The sequence below is a fragment of the Arachis ipaensis genome, chromosome B5, assembly GCF_059453495.1.
Source record: "Arachis ipaensis isolate K30076 ecotype BB chromosome B5, ASM5945349v1, whole genome shotgun sequence".
Classification (NCBI taxonomy): domain Eukaryota; kingdom Viridiplantae; phylum Streptophyta; class Magnoliopsida; order Fabales; family Fabaceae; genus Arachis; species Arachis ipaensis.
Window position 1 is genome coordinate 125,057,239 of NC_142440.1, and position 20,425 is coordinate 125,077,663.

At 33.5% G+C, this 20,425-nt stretch overlaps 1 protein-coding gene across 1 annotated transcript; it reads right to left on the reverse strand.

Moving 5' to 3' along the window:
- Positions 1-10,087: 10,087 nt before the first annotated feature.
- On the reverse strand, positions 10,088-17,837 carry LOC107643864 (Sec14p-like phosphatidylinositol transfer family protein). Its single transcript, XM_016347611.3, has 6 exons — positions 17,351-17,837; positions 16,884-17,139; positions 15,629-15,665; positions 14,203-14,320; positions 13,280-13,390; positions 10,088-10,745 (listed from the first exon to the last, which is right to left on the reverse strand). Exons 1-6 carry the CDS (start codon positions 17,432-17,434, stop codon positions 10,587-10,589), a joined length of 765 nt encoding a protein of 254 aa, XP_016203097.1. The 5' UTR covers positions 17,435-17,837; the 3' UTR covers positions 10,088-10,586.
- Positions 17,838-20,425: the final 2,588 nt, after the last annotated feature.

The following is a 20,425-nucleotide window of genomic DNA, read 5'->3' on the forward strand; positions in this document are numbered from 1 at the left end:
GCACTTATATTTAATAAAATCAAACAAAAAATACTTTTAATAAATATTATTGTATTTGATAACATACTTTTAAAAATTTTAAAAATATATATAATAAATAATAACATTTTGTATTTTTAAAATTTAAAATTTTATATAATATAAATATTAATATTTATTTTATTATAAATATCATATTACAAGAGACACACTGAATAGCGGCGGTTTTTATAGCGATTTGCAGCGTTTTTTAAGCGCCGCAAAAAAATTTACCAGCGGTTTCACAAACATTGCAGTTTAGGAGATGGAGATTTGATTTTGCGACGGTTTTAATGAACCGCTGGCACAACCGCAGCAAATTAAAATAACTGATCTTGCTGCGGTTGCAAAACCGCCGCTATTTAGTCAGTGGATTTTAAAAAAATTTGCGGCGATTTTAAAGCGACCGCAAATCTATGTAGAGTTTTTAAAAAAAATGCGACGGTTTTGAACCGCCGCAATTTCATACATGGACTTATAAAAAAACTGAATAATTACAATAGTTTAGGCCATTTTTCTTTGCTATAACCTATTCTCTTTACAATTTTTTTTATTAAACTTGAGATAAATACCAAACCACCTAAATAATCATCAAAGCCTAATTTTTTCCCACAAATCAAACTTGTTACTATATTATTTCCATCCATTTTCACGGTTTTAAAAAAACTTATCCCATCGTATTCTTCATCTTCATTGTAATCTTCATCTTTACACTACAAGAAAAACGTTGAGTACCATCGAAAAAAAGAAAAAAACTCGAATTTACTGTTGAAAGGAATCAGACAGTATAAATATTTACTGTCAGAATTTTTTCGTCCAACGGTAATTACCGTAAGAATCTACGACAGATTACCTGTTCGAAAAACCATTTTGTTACTGGTGGATTTTTTCGATGAAAATGTTGGCGCAAAGATATGTTGTTTCCTATACACTATTACCGTCGGATTATTCCGTTGATAAATCCGATGGTAATGTCAATTTTTTTAAAAAATAATTTGAAATAAATGGTCAATTTTAATTTTTTTATTTAAATTTAATTTTCACACAATTAATGCTCAGGTCAAAGGTCATTTTCTTTTATTTTTTTATTAAATAAAATTATGATCAGTGCTACAAAAATTAACAATTATATAACTTTTAAACACATTTTTATCATTTTTTCTTTTTATTGTTCTTTTAGATATTAATTTTATTTATTTTATTTTACACTTTGATATATATGCTCAAATTATGTGACTTATTTCTTAAAATAAAGATGATTTTATTGACAGATATTATTTTGAACATCTATTGAAATTAAAAATTAAAAAATAGTAAAAAATTGTATTTAATTTGACTATTTTTAATTTGGTTTTTAAATTATTAATTTTTATTAATTTAAAAAAATAGTTAAGCATGCTAGCATTTTGAACCCACTTTACTTGGCAGGATGGGCTGACCCACCCCTTTTTGGTATCGGCCCTGGCGGGGTAGATTATCTGCTTTGTCATCCCTAATAGCTGATACGTACTCTGTAATACCCTACCATTCATGGCCTTATGCTTAAGTTATAGTTCAATTATGGTTTGGTGCTACGACTCAAGCTGTGATATAAAATACTTATGTATAGAAAGGAATATTATACTAAAAGCCTGTGAAAAGATTTAAAACTGGAATAAATGACAATTCGTTAATCGTTCACACTCAATAGTAAACATAAGCGCGTCGGAAAATATAGATAATCAAAAGCTCGAAGGAAGAGTAAGAGTAAAAAGACATCTATATGTATGTATGTATGTATGTATGTATGTATGTATGTATGTATGTATCTACTAGTCTCAGCTCACGAAGATTAGGCCAGCTAGAGTTACAACATTAAAACAGTTGGATAGACATACCCTATCTCTCTAAAGTATATTATAAGCCTCTATAATCAAGTCTTCAAAACAAGTGCATAATATAAGTGTTTCCAAAAGAAGGAGATAATTTAAAGTTAAAGCAGAATAAAAGGTCTTCTTTGCTATCCTTCAAGATAAACATCCTGCTCACTGAGAAGCACCGGGACCTGCATCTGAAAAGTAATAATTTCCAAAACGGGTGAGAACATCATCCTTTACGGGGTTCGCAGCATGGCAATAATTCCAAATAGAGACTATGTAAAATCACATGAACCCGCTAGGCAATCCTAATCTCCAATCACACAAAATTCAAGCCTAGGGTTCTTACTAATCCAGTTAAGGTAGATAAACAAAATCTCAACTATATTAGTGATTTTTAAATCTCAATTTTCCCTTATACAAATCATCATCTCTCTCAATATCATAGATTCTCAACTCATTTAATAATTCATTAAAATTTAGTTTCAATATTATCAATTCATTCTCAATTTTTTCACAAGCCTCAATTACCACCTCTCATCAAGAACAACCCTCAGCGTCACCACCGTCAGCATAAGAGATTTCTCAATTGTGCAGATACATACAAGACAATACAAAGAATACACAAATAGAGAGAACAAGTAAAGTAACTAGTTCAATTAGTATATAGATACAATTATTCAAAGAGACAAGCCAGATACAAGATGCACACCCAAACAATACACACAAATACAAATGATGTATGCCTGCCTATGGCCAATGAGCTCATCTGCCGGTTATATAGCCAAACCCCACATGTCCGGTAGCTAACCCTAGACAGTCCCTTGGTGCGCACATCCCCAAGCTCAAATTCATATTCATTGATCAATATCCATGAGGAAAACATCCTAGAAGGTATCAGTGTCCGACCACATCTTGTGATGGAGGATCAAAAAAGTCTCAATTTCGACTAGGAGCAAGCAGGACAAAACCACCATCCTTGCATATTATTTCGGAAGCTCAAATACCGACTGGAAGCAAGTAGGACAAAACCACAATCCTTGCATCTACCCCAGAAGCTCAAGTACAAACTGGAAGCAAGCAGGACAAAACCACAATCCTTGCTTCTATCCCAAAAGCTCAACTAATGACTAAGAGCAAGCGAAACAAAACCACAATCCTTGCATCTATCCCAGAAGCTCAATTATCAACTAAAATCATTATATTCTCATTATCCTCTCAAATCAATTCAATCTCATCATTCAATCATATAGTCTCATTCTCATTATTCTCTCGATTCAACTCAATCTCATCATTCAATCATATCGTCTCACCCTCGTTATCCTCTTGAATCAACTCAATCTCATCATTCAATCATATTATCTCATTCTCATTATCCTCTATACTCATTATAGAATTTATAGAAGTTTGAAACGTTAAGAAAACATCTTAGAGGAATAAAATTCATTTCAAATCATAGAAAATAGTTATCGAATCTCAAATAGGGGTTACAGAAGTGAAACAGCCGAGTGAAATGGGCAAAACAGTTAAAATAAATATTTTCAGCAAAACAGGATAGTCATGCGTACGCATGCCTTCCGCGTACACATAAGTTGAAAATTTGGAAAAGTCACATACGCGGACCACCTTCGCGTATGCAGACTACCTTCGCGTACGCGAGATTGCTGAACAGAAATCTTTCCTCGCGTACGCAAGCAACTTCTGCATACGCATGCGTCAAGACTTGATGGTGCTGTGTATGCGAGCCATCTCTGCGTATGCATGAATATAGCTTTTCAGAAAAGCTGATATGTTGCAAAAAACTTAATTTTTCATATCCATTTTTAAACTTTCATAACTTCCTCTACAAAATTTTGTTTTTTCCTCATCTTTATATGGTTTTAAAGGTCTTTTAACAAGCTTTAATTTAAGAAAATTTTCACTCAATTTCAAATCCCAAGCGCCAAGTTACGGCCTATCGAAGTTGGTTAAAAATTTGTTTTTACCAAATTCTCATAATCCGTCAATTTCATAAAATCTCAATTCAATTCAATCATAAACCATTCCAAAACCAGTTATACACATCCCAAATTCTCATTCATAAATTCTCAACCATTTCAAACGTAAATTTACCCATTCCATCAACATATTCATATCCATTAATAACACACACACACACACACACACACACACACACACACACACACACACACACACACACACACACACACACACACACACACACACACACACACACACACACACACACACATATATATCCAAACTATCTATCATTCAATAATCTAATCATCTCATTTTCATACAATAATTCACACTACTTACCTCAACTTACCACATATGAAATCCCTCATCCTATCACGGCCTCCGGCCCAATTTACATAATTTATGATATTCATACACCCTCGGCTCTCGATTAAAACTTCAACATACATACTCATTTTCATGCAACATAACACCAACATATATCACAATTATCCAATTGCAACAATATCACATAGCGCTTCTCAATTTCATGAAAAATTCATTATTTTCACTCTCAATTTCATGCCAAAACACATCAACTAACTCAACACTCATACTAACCATTATTCAAGCATACCAACAATCAATTTCATTCAACTTATCCTAGGACAAGTAACCAAGGTTTTCACATAACCTTACATAATGCCTACTCAAACCTACCACCCATACCTTAATGTTGCAAATTCAAGCTTCCAAACTCTCCTTTTCAAAATTTCACCAAACTAAGCTTCTAATTACTCAATTTAACACCATATTATATAATTTGGCACAATATTAAAAATTAAGATTTTCATAAATTAATAAACTAAGAGGGGACAAGGGTTCCTTATCTTTACTCACTAAAACTAGTGATGTATACCACCAAGAACATAAGCTAGGTGACCCCTATAACATTAAAATCACAAAAAATCCTCAATATCCAAACCAAAAATACAATTTCATCATTGAATGAGAAACTGGGGCTAGAATTTCAAGTTACTTGCCAAGTTATTTAGATAGAATTGAAGAGGAGGAAGTTAGGGTTTCATCCCTCTTTTTCTCTCATATCTCATTTTCGTGTGTAACACCAAATGGAGAGAATGATGCTGAACTTTCATTAAGTGTGGGTACATATATGTGTAGGCTTGGGCCCGGTATGGCCCAATTTCATTTCTTTAGTCCATTAGTCCAATTTTGGACCAAAACCTTTAAGATAAGCATTTTAATTAGTACTCTAAATATTTTTATTTTTTCAAATTATAAATATTAAATCTTTAATTCTTTTTTCGCTCTCATTTAATTTATTTATTAGTTATCAATTAATTACTTAGTATTTTGCGGAGTTTTTACATACTTCAAAGGACATTTTCGCCATTCTAGGAGCAAGGATCAAATGGTAATCTTGTCATGCTCAAGGATTTGATAACTAAAAGAATTATACTATGCCAACTAATGAGCGAATATTTTATACGCTTTTTGCCATCATTTTCATATAGTTTTTATTATGTTTTGTTTAAGTTTTATTATATTTTCATAGGTTTTAGTGCAAAATTCACATTTTTGGATTCTACTTTGAGTTGTTGCATTTTATGATGATTTCAGATAATTTCTGGCTAAAATTGAGGAGCTTTGGAAAAGTCTGAGTCAGAGACAGAGAAAGGACTGCAGATGCTGTCGAATTCTGACTTCCGTGCACTCGAAGGTGCCTTTTTGGAGCTACAGAAGTCCAAATGGTGTGCTCTTAATGGCATTGAAAAGCTAACATCCAGGACTTTCCAGCAATATATAATAGTCCATACTTTGCTCTGGAAATGAAGTTCCAAAATTGGCGTTCAACATCGGCACTTTACCCTCTTCCTGGCGTTAGACGCCCAAAAAGGAGTCCAAAGCTAGCGTTCAACACCCAAGAAGGATACTAGCTCGTGGAGTCACTCTTAGATCAGCCCAAACACTCTCTAAGTGGGCTCCAGAAGTGGATTTTCGCACTATCAACCTAATTTATCCTATTTCTGTAATCCTTAGTTACTAGATTAGTATATATAGGAGAAGATCACCCATGTTTATGATCTTCTACCTCATCTTTGCCCATTCAAACCTTTCATTACTTTTCTGTAAGCTATGAGTCACTAACCTCCTAGGTTAAGGTTAGGAGCTCTGCTGATTCTTATGGATTAATAATATCACTATTCTATTTCAATCTATGCTTGATTCCATTCTAAGATGTATCTTCATTCTTCATCCTAATGAATTGGGAGTGTAACTTGACCGTCATCCATATTCTACATGAATTCCTACGAGTCCTTGACGGGATAGTACTGAGCCACAAGCTTTATTATACATCTCTTAGATGGCTAATCCATGACTTCGTTGGGGACTTGGAGACATCAGTTCAGCCGAGGTGCGGGGCGATTAGGGCCTTTGTGGTATAGGCTAGAATCAATGGAGCAGCATTCTCTGATCCGGAAGATTCGACCTAGTCTGTGGCGCTTTGAGTAGGATCATCAAGGGAATGGACTGTTGGAGCTTTACCCCCGTTCAGATTGGATGACCACTGACCTGGTGTTTAATTTGAACCAGAGGAGATTAATGACCACTAACCCGGCGTTAGTCACTTACAGCCTGCCATGGAATGAATCATCAGAAGTTGAAGATTCAAATGTAATTCTATCTTTATTCTGTCTTTATGCGTTTTTCCACAACAACTATATTTTTTATCCTCTTAACTAAGATCTACAAGATAGTCATTGCTTGTTCAAACCAACAATCTCTGTGGGATCGACCCTCACTCACATGAGGTATTACTTGGACAACCCGGTGCACTTGCCGGTCTATCTATGCAAATATTGCGGAGTCAATTTCGTGCACTAGTACACGGAATCGTGATCTCAACACTTCTTCACAACTCCGTGCAGCTGACCAGCAAGTGCAATGGGTCGTCCAAGTAATAAACCTTACGTGAGTAAGGGTCGATCCCATGGAGATTGTCGGCTTGAAGCAAGCTATGGTCATCTTGTAAATCTCAGTCAGGCGGATTCAAATGGTTATGAGGTTTTGATAATTAAAATAGAAATAAAACATAAAATAAAATAAAGTTACTTATGTAATTTACTGGTGGAAATTTCAGATAAGCGTATGGAGATGCTTTGTTGCTTCTGAACCTCTTCTTTCCTATTGCCTTCATCCAACCATGCGTTACCTCCTTCCATGGCAAGCTGTATGATTCTCTCGGATGAAAACAAATCCATGTACGATCTCTGTACGGCTAATCAACTGTCGGATTTCTCGTCTCGGATGAAAAAATACAATGTACAGCTACCGCACGTCTAATCATCTGTCGGTTCCCGTTAGCGTCGGAATAGGACCATTGTCCTTTTGCACACTGTCACTGCGCCCAACATTCGCAAGTTTGAAACTCGTCACAGTCATCCCTTCCCAGATCCTACTCGGAATACCATAGACAAGGTTTAGACTTTTCGGATCTCAGGAATGCTGCTAATGGTTCTAGCCTATACCACGAAGGTTCTAATCTCAGATCCAGAGGCTCTGTTGTCAGGAGAGACGATGTGAATCGTTGATTAGAAACCCAAGAGAATATACTCCGACTGTCGTCCAATGACTACGTTGAACATCATGTAGACCGCTTGTGGTTGTCAGGCACGCGGATCTTGGCTAAGCGAGTAACGAAGATTGGATGATTGTTACGGGTCACTCCTTCATTCTGACTTAACTAAATTAAGTACGAGAGTATATCTTGGAGAAGAAGTAGGCGTGAATTGAATAGGAAAACAGTAGTAATTGCATTGATTCATGAAGAACAGCAGAGCTCCACACCTTAATCTATGGGGTGTAGAAACTCCACCGTAGAAAATACATAAGTGAAAAAGGTTTAGACATGGTCGTGAGGTCAGCCTCCAAACGTGAACAATGGTCTAAGGACTAAACGTCCAGAGATATCAATACAATAGTAAAAAGTGCTATTTATACTAAACTAGTAACTTAGGTTTATAGAAAATGAGTAACTAAGTGTAGATAGTGCAGAAATCCACTTCTGGGGCCCACTTGGTGTGTGCTTGGGCTGAGCCTTGAGCTTTACACGTGCATAGGCTATTCCTGGAGTTAAACACAAACTTTGGTGCCAGTTTGGGCGTTTTACGCCAAGATGTTTTAGGCTGACTTTGAACGCTAATTTGGGCCATCAAATCTCGGGAAAAGTATGCACTATTATATATTGATGGAAAGCCCAGAATGTCTACTTTCGAACGCAATTGAGAGCACGCCAATTGGGATTCTATGGCTCCATAAAATCCACTTCGAGTGCAGCAGGGTCAGAATTCAACAGCATCTGCAGTCCTTTTTCAGCCTCTGAATCAGATTTTTGCTCAGGTCCCTCAATTTCAGTCAGAAAATACCTAAAATCACAGAAAAATACACAAACTCATGGTAAAGTCCAGAAATATAATTTTTGCATAAAAACTAATAAAAATATAATAAAAAATAGCTAAAACATACTAAAAATTATGTAAAAATAATGCCAAAAAGGGTATAAATTATCCGCTTATCATGCACCACCAACCATAGAGATCAAGGAGATTAAAGAGAGTAAGAGTTCATCTCAAAAGCAATGGTCTTGACTTGGCGAAACTCATATATGAAGAAATACATCAATTTTTAGTCAAGGAAGAAAAGACAATGTCCATTGGACTAAATGAGAATATCAAGAAGCCCAATAGTTCTTTTCAAGTTTATTGGGAGGCACAAGCTTATTATTAAATTTGAAATTATTTAGTTAGATTTAAATTTGATTTGTTGTTAGGATTTGTTAAAAGATTTGATTTGGTTTTGATTTGTTTAGACTATCTTTAGGTGTTTAAAATTTAAATCAAACTTGATTGAATCTATGAAGATCAATCTGATTTAAATTAATTATCAAATTATAGGAGTTCAATATTTAAATCAAATTCTATCTAATCTAAAAAGATTAAATCTGATTTAAATTAGTTAGGATTAATTCTGGAGTCATTTTTAGTTTAATTTCAGATTTTATGCTTTATTCTAGAAAGATCTGACCCACGTTTAGATTGATCAATTAAGAAGTTTATTTAAGCAAGTTTGTGAATATTTTATACAATTTTTTATGAATAAATTTTGTGAATGCTTTTGTGCATATTTTTATGTGTATATTCAAGTGAAGTGAATGATTTGCTTTACTTGTTGCATGAAAAAATTGAAAGATCCAGCTTAAGGTAACTTTTAGCGTTAGTTCCTCTAGTTTCATTCATTTGATCTAGGTTGTCATTGATAAATTCTTTGAATATCTAGTAGAAAAAACTCTTCCGATAACCTAAGTTGCTAAGAACATGTTTTTTAGATGTCTAATAGAAAACTCTTATCTTTCTTATTATTTTCACTGTATCTTTTATTTCTCTCTTTTTTCCCTCTTATCAGTGGCTATAATTGAATTATTTTAGAGTAAAAACTGATGCTTAGTTTTAATTTACGGTTCTAATTTTATTTTTTTTAATTTTATTGATTTTTTTAAGGCAAATCTGATTATGGCTCCTTTTGTTGTTTTTTTTTTTTTTTGAAATTTTAAATTTTCAAAATCTTTTTGAATTTTTCATTATTTTCAGATCTTTGGAATAATTTTTTTTTAAAACAGATATATCCAATATCCGATGTAATTTGCAAAGGTGTAGATAATGAACACTACCAACTTTCTTCACTTTTTTGTTAGCATTAGCATTTATATATATATATATATTGTAATGCTTGTGATTCTAGATTTAGGCTCTTTATCAGAATCTTCACTATTTTTGAATTGTTTGTTTTTCTTAATTTGAGAAGGAATCACTCTAACGAGAAAGTCCAAAAATCTTTTCTCATTGTATCCGATTTATGAAAATCCTGTCTAATATAGTCTCAAAATTTAGACATAAACTTTTTAGCCAATATTTATCTGCTATATATGTTAATATATTTACAAAAACTAAGGATACTAACCACTAATTTTTTTAGGCAACCACTCCCCAGTTGCATGAATTGCTTTTTTAGTAAAAACCTATCACAATATTGTCTTATCCTATTGTGAATGCTATGATAGATATGATCCATTTATCGTCGCACTAAATGCAAGAAAAATTTCTTAATTGGATGTAATATCTTGAGAGTCTCAATCTAACCGGTGAGATGTGGTTAGACAAGCAATTTATGAATTTTTAAGCAAGGCAAGTTTTCTGTCATTTCCAGAAACATCCCCTTTTAGTGTTCAAAACACAAAATACAGGGCATGCTTGTTACATGCATTTTTCCTTGTCATTAGGAATTACTACCTTCTTTTGAATTGTGCAATTGAGTGGACAGATCTTATGCTAAGTTGCAATTATTCCATGGAGATACTTTTGGGAATTTAAGGGTGTATTTAGTATGCATTTTTATTTTCTGTTTTATTTTCAGTATTTTCTATTTTTTAGATTATGTTAAAGAAAAAGTGAAAACAGGATGTGAAAACAGAATTTTATTGTTTTCATTGTTTTTACTTTTTCTTTTTCAAAATTCAGAAAACAGAAAACACTGAAAATGAAACTAGAAAATGAAAACGCAAATCAACCACACCCTAAACCATCCAATTCAATCCAATGGTTAAAAGTACATTCTCCATAAACCTACAATTCTCTTATGAGATATGATTATGAATATGATACATAGAATCTCTTATAATGAACTTGCTGGTCCATCTTCCGATGGCGGCGTCAATTGAAAATCTTGGATAGCTACAAGTTTTGCTTTCCCACCATATTCTTCAGGAAGAACGTCTTCACCGACCTCTCTTATAAATGCCCTTTCCTCATTATCATTGCTAACGATTACAATCTGCATTAAACATGCAAAGCCCATGAACGTGAAGCTAATAATAACAAAATTTATGTTAGATTCATAGATAAGTAGTCCAACAAAATTGGTTAGCAGCTAGAAAGCCTTGCTCTTCATATGAGTAAAAAGCTTACTGTGGAAGCTTGTAAACAAATGTATCATTATCATATCATATATATTATTAGCAATTAATTACTCCAAAACAAACTAATATATACAAACCAATAATAAATATTCTTTCCTTATGCAACACTAAGTTTAAAATGGTTCAGTTTATTTATCAATGAAGCCTATTTTTTATCAGATTCATCATCAAACTTTGGAATATATACTCAAGGATGTAACCAGCGCGAGGTAAAAATTCTTGCAATTTATAATTTAATTTTTTGGAAATATATACTGCTTGTCCTAGTTTGAAGACCTGACTGATGCGGGATTCAAATCAGAGAAATACTTTTTTGTTCTATTCAACTCTTTGGTGGATTTAGAGGGATAGAAACAATGATCTCTTCAACCCTAATGATGGCTGGTGTGATAATAGTGGTTAGTATGATTCGGAGCTCAGCTAAGGAGATGCATACTATTTTTAATATGCACATTTCTTTATTTCCTCCTTCAGCTTTGTTTTCCTAGGTCCCCCCTTCTATAAACTCGGTGAAAGTGAATTGTGATGCTAGTCAAAATCCTCTTAGTGGAACAGCTAGTTTCGGTTGCCTTATACGCAACTCTGATGGGTGTTAGGTGAAAGATTGCTCTGGGAAACTAGAAAACGCTAGTGTTCTCCAGGCTGAGCTTCATGCTATTTGGAGAGGTTTAATCCTTGCTTGGGAATGTGGCTTTCACGATGTTCTTTTTGAGACAGATTGTTTGGAATTGGAAGACTAATATCACCTTAATTCAAAGATTAGCCAATCATGCAGCTGATCTTATGGCTAAACATGCGGTTTCAATTGCGAAGGAGTATGTGGAATGGCTCCAACTTTGGAATGAGCTTTATCATTTCATATGCTTTGATAGGAATCCGGCCAATTAACTTGACTTTTTTTTTTCCCTTTTTTCTTTCATTTGTAGATACCCAAAAAACTCCGCCTATGTTACACTTGCGGTACATAAACGGTCTCAAGCCCGGATAAAGGAGGAGGGTTGTATTAGGTCTTCGACAACCAACATAAAAATATAGTTGAATCCCCATGACATGTTGTTGTTGTTGTAGATACCCAAAAAAAAATCATAAGCTAGAGAAGCTTAGACACTGGTATTTTTAGCCAATGAGCTATAACTCAAACGGCATATGTCTCCCTTCTCAAATAGGAGGTCTCAGATTCGAGTCTCCCCTAATGTAACTTGACCAAAGAAAAAAAATAGTTGGAGATAAAACTAAAATTTAAGCACGCCAACAAATACGAAATAATGACTAGAAGGAAATTTTACGTCAGCCACAAGTTTCGCAAATTGTGAAATATTTTCCACACAAACATGACACAGCTATCACCACCAAGAAACCATTTCCATCTTACTCTCCTAAACCTCTACCTCTACCTTTCTTCTCTCACTATTTCTCACGTTTCCTCCCTCTCATATTCTATCATCCCCTCGTTCTTTCTGTTATGAAACAATTTCTCTCAAAAACTTAAACTTATAAGAAAAGACACCTGAATGGTTATATCTCTAACACGTCTCCTCACACAAGAGCCTCTTTGGAGTTTGCGTAAATTTTTGCATAGGCTTTCTTTTTTGTTATTGGTCTTGTGCTAAATTCTTTCTTTTGGGTTCAACAAGGATCGAACTTTAGACTTAGGTAATAATGCTCTAATACTATGCCATGAAACTACTTTTACCAAAAGCTTAAGCCGATAAAAAAAGGCACATGAATATTTATATCTCTAACACTCAGTCTCTCACTCTTTTCAATTCCATTCTCTCGTTACCTCAAAAACAAACACACATCCCCCCCCTCCCTCTTTCTCTCAACATACGAACACACAACAAGGGGGTTGTTATAAAGGGAAATAAAATAAAAGGGTAATTCATTTCATAGATGAACTAGTTGCATAAATAGCTAGGGCTATCTGCATTTAATTACTTCATGATCAATTTCTGTGCAATAATCATAATACTAAAGAATATTCTATTTTGAAATTAAATAAAGAATAACTTTTCTTCTTTGACATAGGTAATAGGTTTATTTGATTATGACTTTCTAACTTCTGTGACACATCTTTAAAGTATATAAAAAAGAACTTCCTTAAAACCTAACATTTCAATCGTTAGATAACTTTCAAATTTTTATTTAACATTTTATAGTTAAAGATTTTTTCTTGGTTTTCCAGTACAACTCACTCCAGATATAATACATGATTGTCTAAGTTAATATTTTACATATCAAATTCATGATAAGCCCGTAATTCCTAATTTATCAGTGAAAATAAAATCCATATTGATGGGTTCTGAATCTAAGTGGCATGAAGCAAATGAATTGCTACTGTTCAGTCGTATTAATTTTAAACCCAACACACATATAATTAAATATGTACCTTTTCTAGTGTTGCCTTCTCGAGAAAGCGAGAAACTAGTCTCCAAACGCTAACAAAAAACCACGGCATATGTAAGAGGTAGCACTTGTACAATCGTTCAGGGTAATAAGCCTGAAATTTAACCAAAAACCGTTAAAATGAAATGAGAATATAAGGGTCTGTCGTTTGATTGTATTTTTATTTAATTTATTTTTGTTATTTTTTGTGAAAAAAAAAATAAAAAGTTGGAAATAGAAAATAAGAAAGAAAATAGAATTTCATTGTTTTTCATTATTTTTGTTTCTTTTCTCCACAAAAATAAAATAAAAAAATATTAAAAATAAAAAGAAAAAACATTTTCTTAAACCTATCAATCCATGTCTTTACTAATCCAAAGAAATGTTGATATAGATTCAGGCATGACATGAGCTGAATGGTAACCCCACAAGCAAAAATTTTCTTAAAGAAAAGGATAAATTACTAAAATAGTTGAAAGTTCAAAATAATTCTAAAAGATACAAACGACAAATAAGTTCCTGAAAATTTAAAAAACGTGACAAAAATAACGAAAAAATATCTTTTTCCTTTTATAAGTGGTAGACTGAATTTTATATTTGGCAAATGACTTGCGCGTTTTATCTGAATTTTTGTGAGAACATTTGAATAAGTATTTTAAGGTGCATACAAAGACTTGGAGTAAAATTTGATCACTAGACATCTTGTCACAATTTTAAATCTTTCGAGAATTTGTTTCTCATTTGTATCCTTCGATGTTATTTTTATTAGCAATATGAAATTTTAAGTAACATTTTTTTTACTTTACCCAAAAAAAAATTCATAATCAAGAAAATGATGTCATAGGTTGGCTTTTTTTTTTTTTTTTTCTTGAGGGGTTGGCAAATATTTACATGCATGAAAGTTTCACAGAAAAAGATAAAGCTTACCTGTAAAAACTGAAATCCAGTGATTAATGCACGTGCATCTACGTTTTTATATGAAATATTCTGCAGATCAAGAATCCCAATCAACTTTTCGTTACCTATCTCCCTTCCTTTGAAACCACTGAAGACAAAAAGAAATAACTATTAATTTCTCAGTTTTACATGAAAGAGAGAATGGAGCAGAAGAATATAGTAGAGAATAGAAAAAGATAGAATAAAAGATGTATTAGAAAGTGTAAGGAATATGAAGAAAAGGAGGATATATATAAGTACTATTCAGAGGCTACTACTCTCCTTTCAGTTATGTCCAGTTTAATTTTCGAGATAAACACCTCTAATTCTCCTCTTATGTAAAATCTAATTCTCTCTCCTCTCTCCTCTAACCAAATGGCCACACATCACTATTCTACCAGTTTTGCAGATTTCGTTACAAATCTTTTCACCAAAATACCCTTACTTCTATTTTTCTCCCCTACATATATGAGGGACTGAGGTTACATAACATAAACCTTTATGGCCTGTTGTAAAGCCAAATAATTACACGATATTTTCGACATCCATTTTTATTGGTATATAACATGCAACAAGCATAAGCAATGTAAAAATTCTTCATTTTCTATGTTTATGCCTCTGAATAGTCATTTATCATGTTTAAACCAAACGGAACAGAGTAACAATCATCAGTTTATATAAAACAAGAGAAACTATTGAGGGTAATCCTAAAACAAGAGAAAGTTCCTGCAGATGGATTATTATTTGTTCCATTGATTAAAAAGAATCATTAGAAGGGAGTGAGAAAGCACAAAAGAGGTAAAGGAATCCTCCAAACAGAAAAAATATCATGTTCTTGCATTTGTATATTATATCAGATAAAGGATGTTAAAAATACTTAAAGAAACTAGGGGGTAACCAGGTGACGAAAGTGTAATCCTATGTGTGGTAAAAAAGAAATCACCTAAAACCTAGATATCCAAATATATTTTCCCACAGTTAAACCACTCTCTGTTAGGAGAGGATATCAAGAAGAAAAAGTAAGATTTACATGACACCTCCAAACAAAACAATAGTCGAAGTCCTTGAATGTAGGATATCAGTGAGATGAGTTAAATAGAATCAAGAAAATGCAGAAGAGACTAACTTAGTTACTTGTTGATCATGCAAAGTTTCTGAGAAATGTGGAATTTCTGAGAGTTGTTTTGAGGAACATAAAATAAAATAAAATAAAAATCGAAAAGTAGGATGTAAGTTGTTGCAAGACCATAAGTTTGGGAACATAAATTAGCATTAGCCTACTTACAATGGCGACAAAGTATCCATTGCATGAATTATGAGTTAGAAAACCTGTACCATACCATGTTTTGTATCAATGGAAAACTAGTTGCTTTACCATAGGTAAAAGCATCATGGCAGTAGTAAAATTAGAGTGTACCTTGCAATTGTCTTGTCCAGAAGATATACAACAAATTCTGAAACAGTAAACAGAACAGTAATCAGTTTGCTAATGTCAATATCAAGTAATTGTTTAAGAAAGGGGGTTTCAAGATAATTTATTATCTTATTCCTTTCAAGTTAAAAATTTCCTAAATTAGAGGATATGTTTATTTTAAATGAAAATTTTACTTTCCTTTTCCTTTCTCTCAAAAACTCTCCTTCCCAAAAATATGTCCTATAAAATTTTACCTTGGCAGTGGCTCCAAATCATTCAAGTTTAAACGTTTACTTTTCTTCTTTTTCTTTTTGTGGCTTCATTATTTGGGAGCTGGTTTAGGAGATGAGAATTTAATTGAGACGAGAGAAAGATCAAACGGTAGATGGAAAAGATATCTTCCTAACCAACCTTCAGGGCCCCCACATATATAAATGATTAATTTATTATTACCTACCTTCAAGAACAAAAGTTTGAGCCATTGATTAAAGTAGCTAACTACATGTTCCTGGATCACGTTCTACATTAGCAAAGTCAATTTCAGTAACTCTCATCAGATGGTAATAATTACAAACTTACGAAAAAAAATATTTTAAAGTGAGGAAATTAGTAAAGTGATAAAGTAAGGAATTAATTACCATTAAATTTATAATTTATATTACGTCTAAGTTCCACTATTTTATTAATTTAAGGGTGATTAGGTTCTTACTTTCTCAGTTTATCAACTTTCTCACTTTAGAATAGCTTAATCCCAAAAAAGCATGGCTCTTTTTAACTTCTGGGTATAGCTATCTTTTTCTTGTTCTTTGAATTCATAATATGCCAAGTAAAAGCATCTAATTTTCAATTTTAATAATGATTTTATAAAATGAAAAGAACACAAATAAGATGAAGAAAAAGAAATAAAGAAAACACTAAGGAAACCATTAAGATAATGTAATTTGTGAACGCAATTGACCTTAACCGAATTTGGCTTTAAGCTAACAGAATAATGAAGTTTGATCCACATATATCAAAAGAAAAAGTCAAAGAAAGTGAACCCAAATAACTTGGAAACTCTTTCTTGGCGAATATTCCCCCATGAAAGTGAACCATGGAACTAACAATTAAAGAATCAAAAGTTCGAGGACCACACAATAACTAAGTGATAATAACTTTAAGAGAGAGGAAAAAAATCAAGACATTAAAAAAAATAAATAAGTAACAACCATGATGAACAAGTACTGCAATTTGAATAAGTGAGGTAGTGAATTATTACTTTTGAACTGGATCTGATCCTTGGCAGGGAAATGGTTTCTTGTGAGGACAATCATGACAGGGTATTTACCATGAGACAAGCCCTGCAAATAGATCTTTCTAGCTTCCAACTCATCTGGAACTTCGGATTCTGGAATGGATCCATTAGGAACCATGGCTGTCCTCCATTTCCGCCATTGCACAAACATCTTTGCAGCTTTATCCTCATCCATTGAGCGAGCAATCAAGAACCTCATCAGCGTGGTGTCACTATACCCCTGAAAGAAAGAAACAGATCACAATAATAATCATAATCATAGAGTAGATATAGTGGAATTTGGAACACATAGCAAGTGCATTCAAGAAGAGTAAAGATAAAACAAAACGCCCTGGACAGTTCAAAAATTCCTAATGAGTCTCAAACATTCAAGTGACTGGTCTAAGCGGTCCTGACTACTAGTTTACTTCGAGCAGGACCGGAAGAACTACCTCTGCAGTAGAGCCATGCTTCTCAACAGATTTCCTCATCTCGGTCAGTTCAATATCTATTTTCTCATCCATTTGGGGCTCCATCAAATGACCCAAAACTGACACCAGAACCAGTTTTCGGAGGAAGATGATGATGAAAAGAAGGGGAGGAGAAAGAAAGAAAGAAACGAAGATGCGTTGACAAAACGGCAGAGAAATCAGGCAAGAGAGAAAAGGGGAGTATGTGGAATTGGCATATGAAAGTGACTACTGCCAAATGTGGAAAGGGGCTGATACGGGAAAGTTGAACAATAGAAGCTCCATACTGCTATGAAGTGGCAGAATGGAGTTGCCTACTTGAAACGAAACATGTGAAGTTGAAGAGTGTACACATGGGGGTTGACGTCAAACTTTTTGAATTTTCGGTTTGGCAAAAAGGTAAAAGGCGCCGTGGAGATATAAGAGCAACTCTTACTCTTGCGGGGAATTATCAGATGGTGGCTTCTCACGTTAGAAAGGGATCTTGGGTAGATGAACATGGTTTTGAAAGCACGATTATTTTTTTTAAAAAAATATTTATTTTTACATCTAGTTATTATAGACTTGATGATAATATTTTGTTAAGATACAATAAAATTAATAAATTTTTTAACTGTTAGGCTATACATTCATGTAATTTTTCATCCAAGTCCATTCAAGTTGATCCAATACTAAAAAAGTCCAATCTAATTAAATAAAACGTGAATTCCACGCGCCCCAAACTTCCGAAACGTTAACATTCATTCGCGCCTTGAATATGAAACAACGTTCTTTCTTTAACCTTGAAATCATTACTGGAGAACTTCGAATCTCTCTCAAAATCACTCAAAGCTCGATTGTTTTCTCTGTCGAAACTGGTTCTACTCAGGAATCGCGAGAAGATTTCGAAAGAAATAAGAAAAAACAAACGAAAACAAGAACAGATACTACGAAAGGTATGACAAAAACTACTGTTCATTTAAAATCTTGCAATCTCGCGTTTCTCCTAGTTGCATTTTAAGTTTACTGGATTGAGTTGCTTCGTTTAGTAGATCAACTTATTCTGATTTTTTTTTTTTTTTGCATAACTAGGACATAGGAATGGAAATGTGTTATTATTTACATTCAGTTCAGTGAAGTTGGTCATTTTGATTCACTTGATTGTTAGCGTATTTACTTGAGTTCTTTTGTATGCAGAAAAATACTTTTCTTGCTGATTGAATGTTTATCATATTTTATTAAGAACATGAATGGTGTTCGGTTCAGTTGAGTTGGTCATTTTCATTCATTTGATTGTTAAGTGTTCAGTTGTGTCCTTTTGCATGCAGAAATATTTTTCTTGATGATTGAATATTTATCGAGTTTTATTCAGAACATGAATGGTGTTCGGTTCAGTGGAGCTGATCATTTTCATTCACTTGATTGTTAGTGTCTTCAGTTGGGTCCTTTGGTATGCAGAAATATTTTTCTTGTTGATTGAATGTTTATCATATTTTATTCAAAACATGAATGGTGTTTAGTTCAGTAGAATTGGCCATTTTCATTCACTTGATTGTTAGTGTGTTAAGTAGGGTCCTTTTGCATGCAGAAATATTTTTCTTGATGATTGAATGTTTATCGAGTTTTATTCAGAACATGAATGAATTTTAGTTCAGTGGAGTTGGTAATTTTTATTCACTTGATTGTTAGTGTGTTCAGTTGGGTTATTTTGCATGCAGAAATATTTTTCTTGATAATTGAATGTTTATCACCTTTTATTCAAAATATGAATGGTGTTTGGTTCAGTGGAGTTGATCATTTTCATTCACTTGATTGTCAGTGTCTTCAGTTGGGTCCTTTTGCATGCAGAAATGATTTTCTTGATGATTGAATGTTTATCACATTTTATTCAAAACATGAATGGTGTTCAATCCAGTGAATGTTTATCACCTTTTATTCAAAATATGAATGGTGTTCGGTTCAGCGGAATTGATCATTTTCATTCACTTGATTATTAATGTCTTCAGTTGGCTCTTTTTGCATGCAAAAATGATTTTCTTGATGATTGAATTTTTATCACATTTTATTCAAAACATGAATGGTGTTCAGTTTAATGGAGTTGCTAATTTTGATTCACTTGATTGTTAGTGTGTTCAGTTAGGTTCTTTTGCATGCAGAAATGCTTTTCTAGCTGTTTCAATGTTTATCAAATTTTATTCAGTACATCAAGGGAGTTCGGTTCAGTGGGCTTGGACATTTTCATTCACTTGATTAAAATATGCATGCTTGTGCTTGTCGGTATATTGAGTGAAGTATTGACCAAATTTTTTTGTCCTTACAGCAAAAATGAAGAAGACAATGGTAAGAAAGAAGGAGAACCACGCTATAACGTAAGCATATGTACACATTAAATATATTTATCGCTTTCATTCGAATAAACTCTATTTTGTATTATAAATATATCATGACCTGTTTCGAAACCTTGCAGAAAACTCACGATTGCAGATGCTAGACAAAGGCAATAGCAACCGTGTTCAAGGCAATGAGTCAGGAAAAGAAAAATATTATTGAAGAAATGGGATTCGGTGCATTGGCACATGTCCCAGAAATGAACGTCTCCCACAGCCTCTTGAGAGAGTTGATTGATTGCTACGATGACTATAACAGATGCCTGAACACTCTCCATAGGAAAATATATATAACACCTGACAAGGTAGCACTTGCGCTGGACATAAATCACGACAGTAATATACTTTCCACCTTGCGCTTATTTTGATTCATTGCTTGCTTTATTTTCGCTTCATTTGTGTACAAAAATAAAACTAAGCCTATGACTGGTTAAAATATTGTAGGGGATCGTTTTCCTGAAAAAGTTGAGTACGGTAGTCTGAATGAGGCAGACAAGCAGATAATTGACTGCTTCAAATGTGTTACGTTGGCATTTTTGACAAAATTTGTCCTCGATACGAGTGTTGAAAGGGAGGAGAACCGGTAGAAATTCCGGAGGGCTTTTATCGTTTTCGTCAGAAATGCTTCTTGCTGCCAACGACGATAAGCACAGCCTCCCCAATCCATAAACCGCTGCCCTTCGTGTGGACA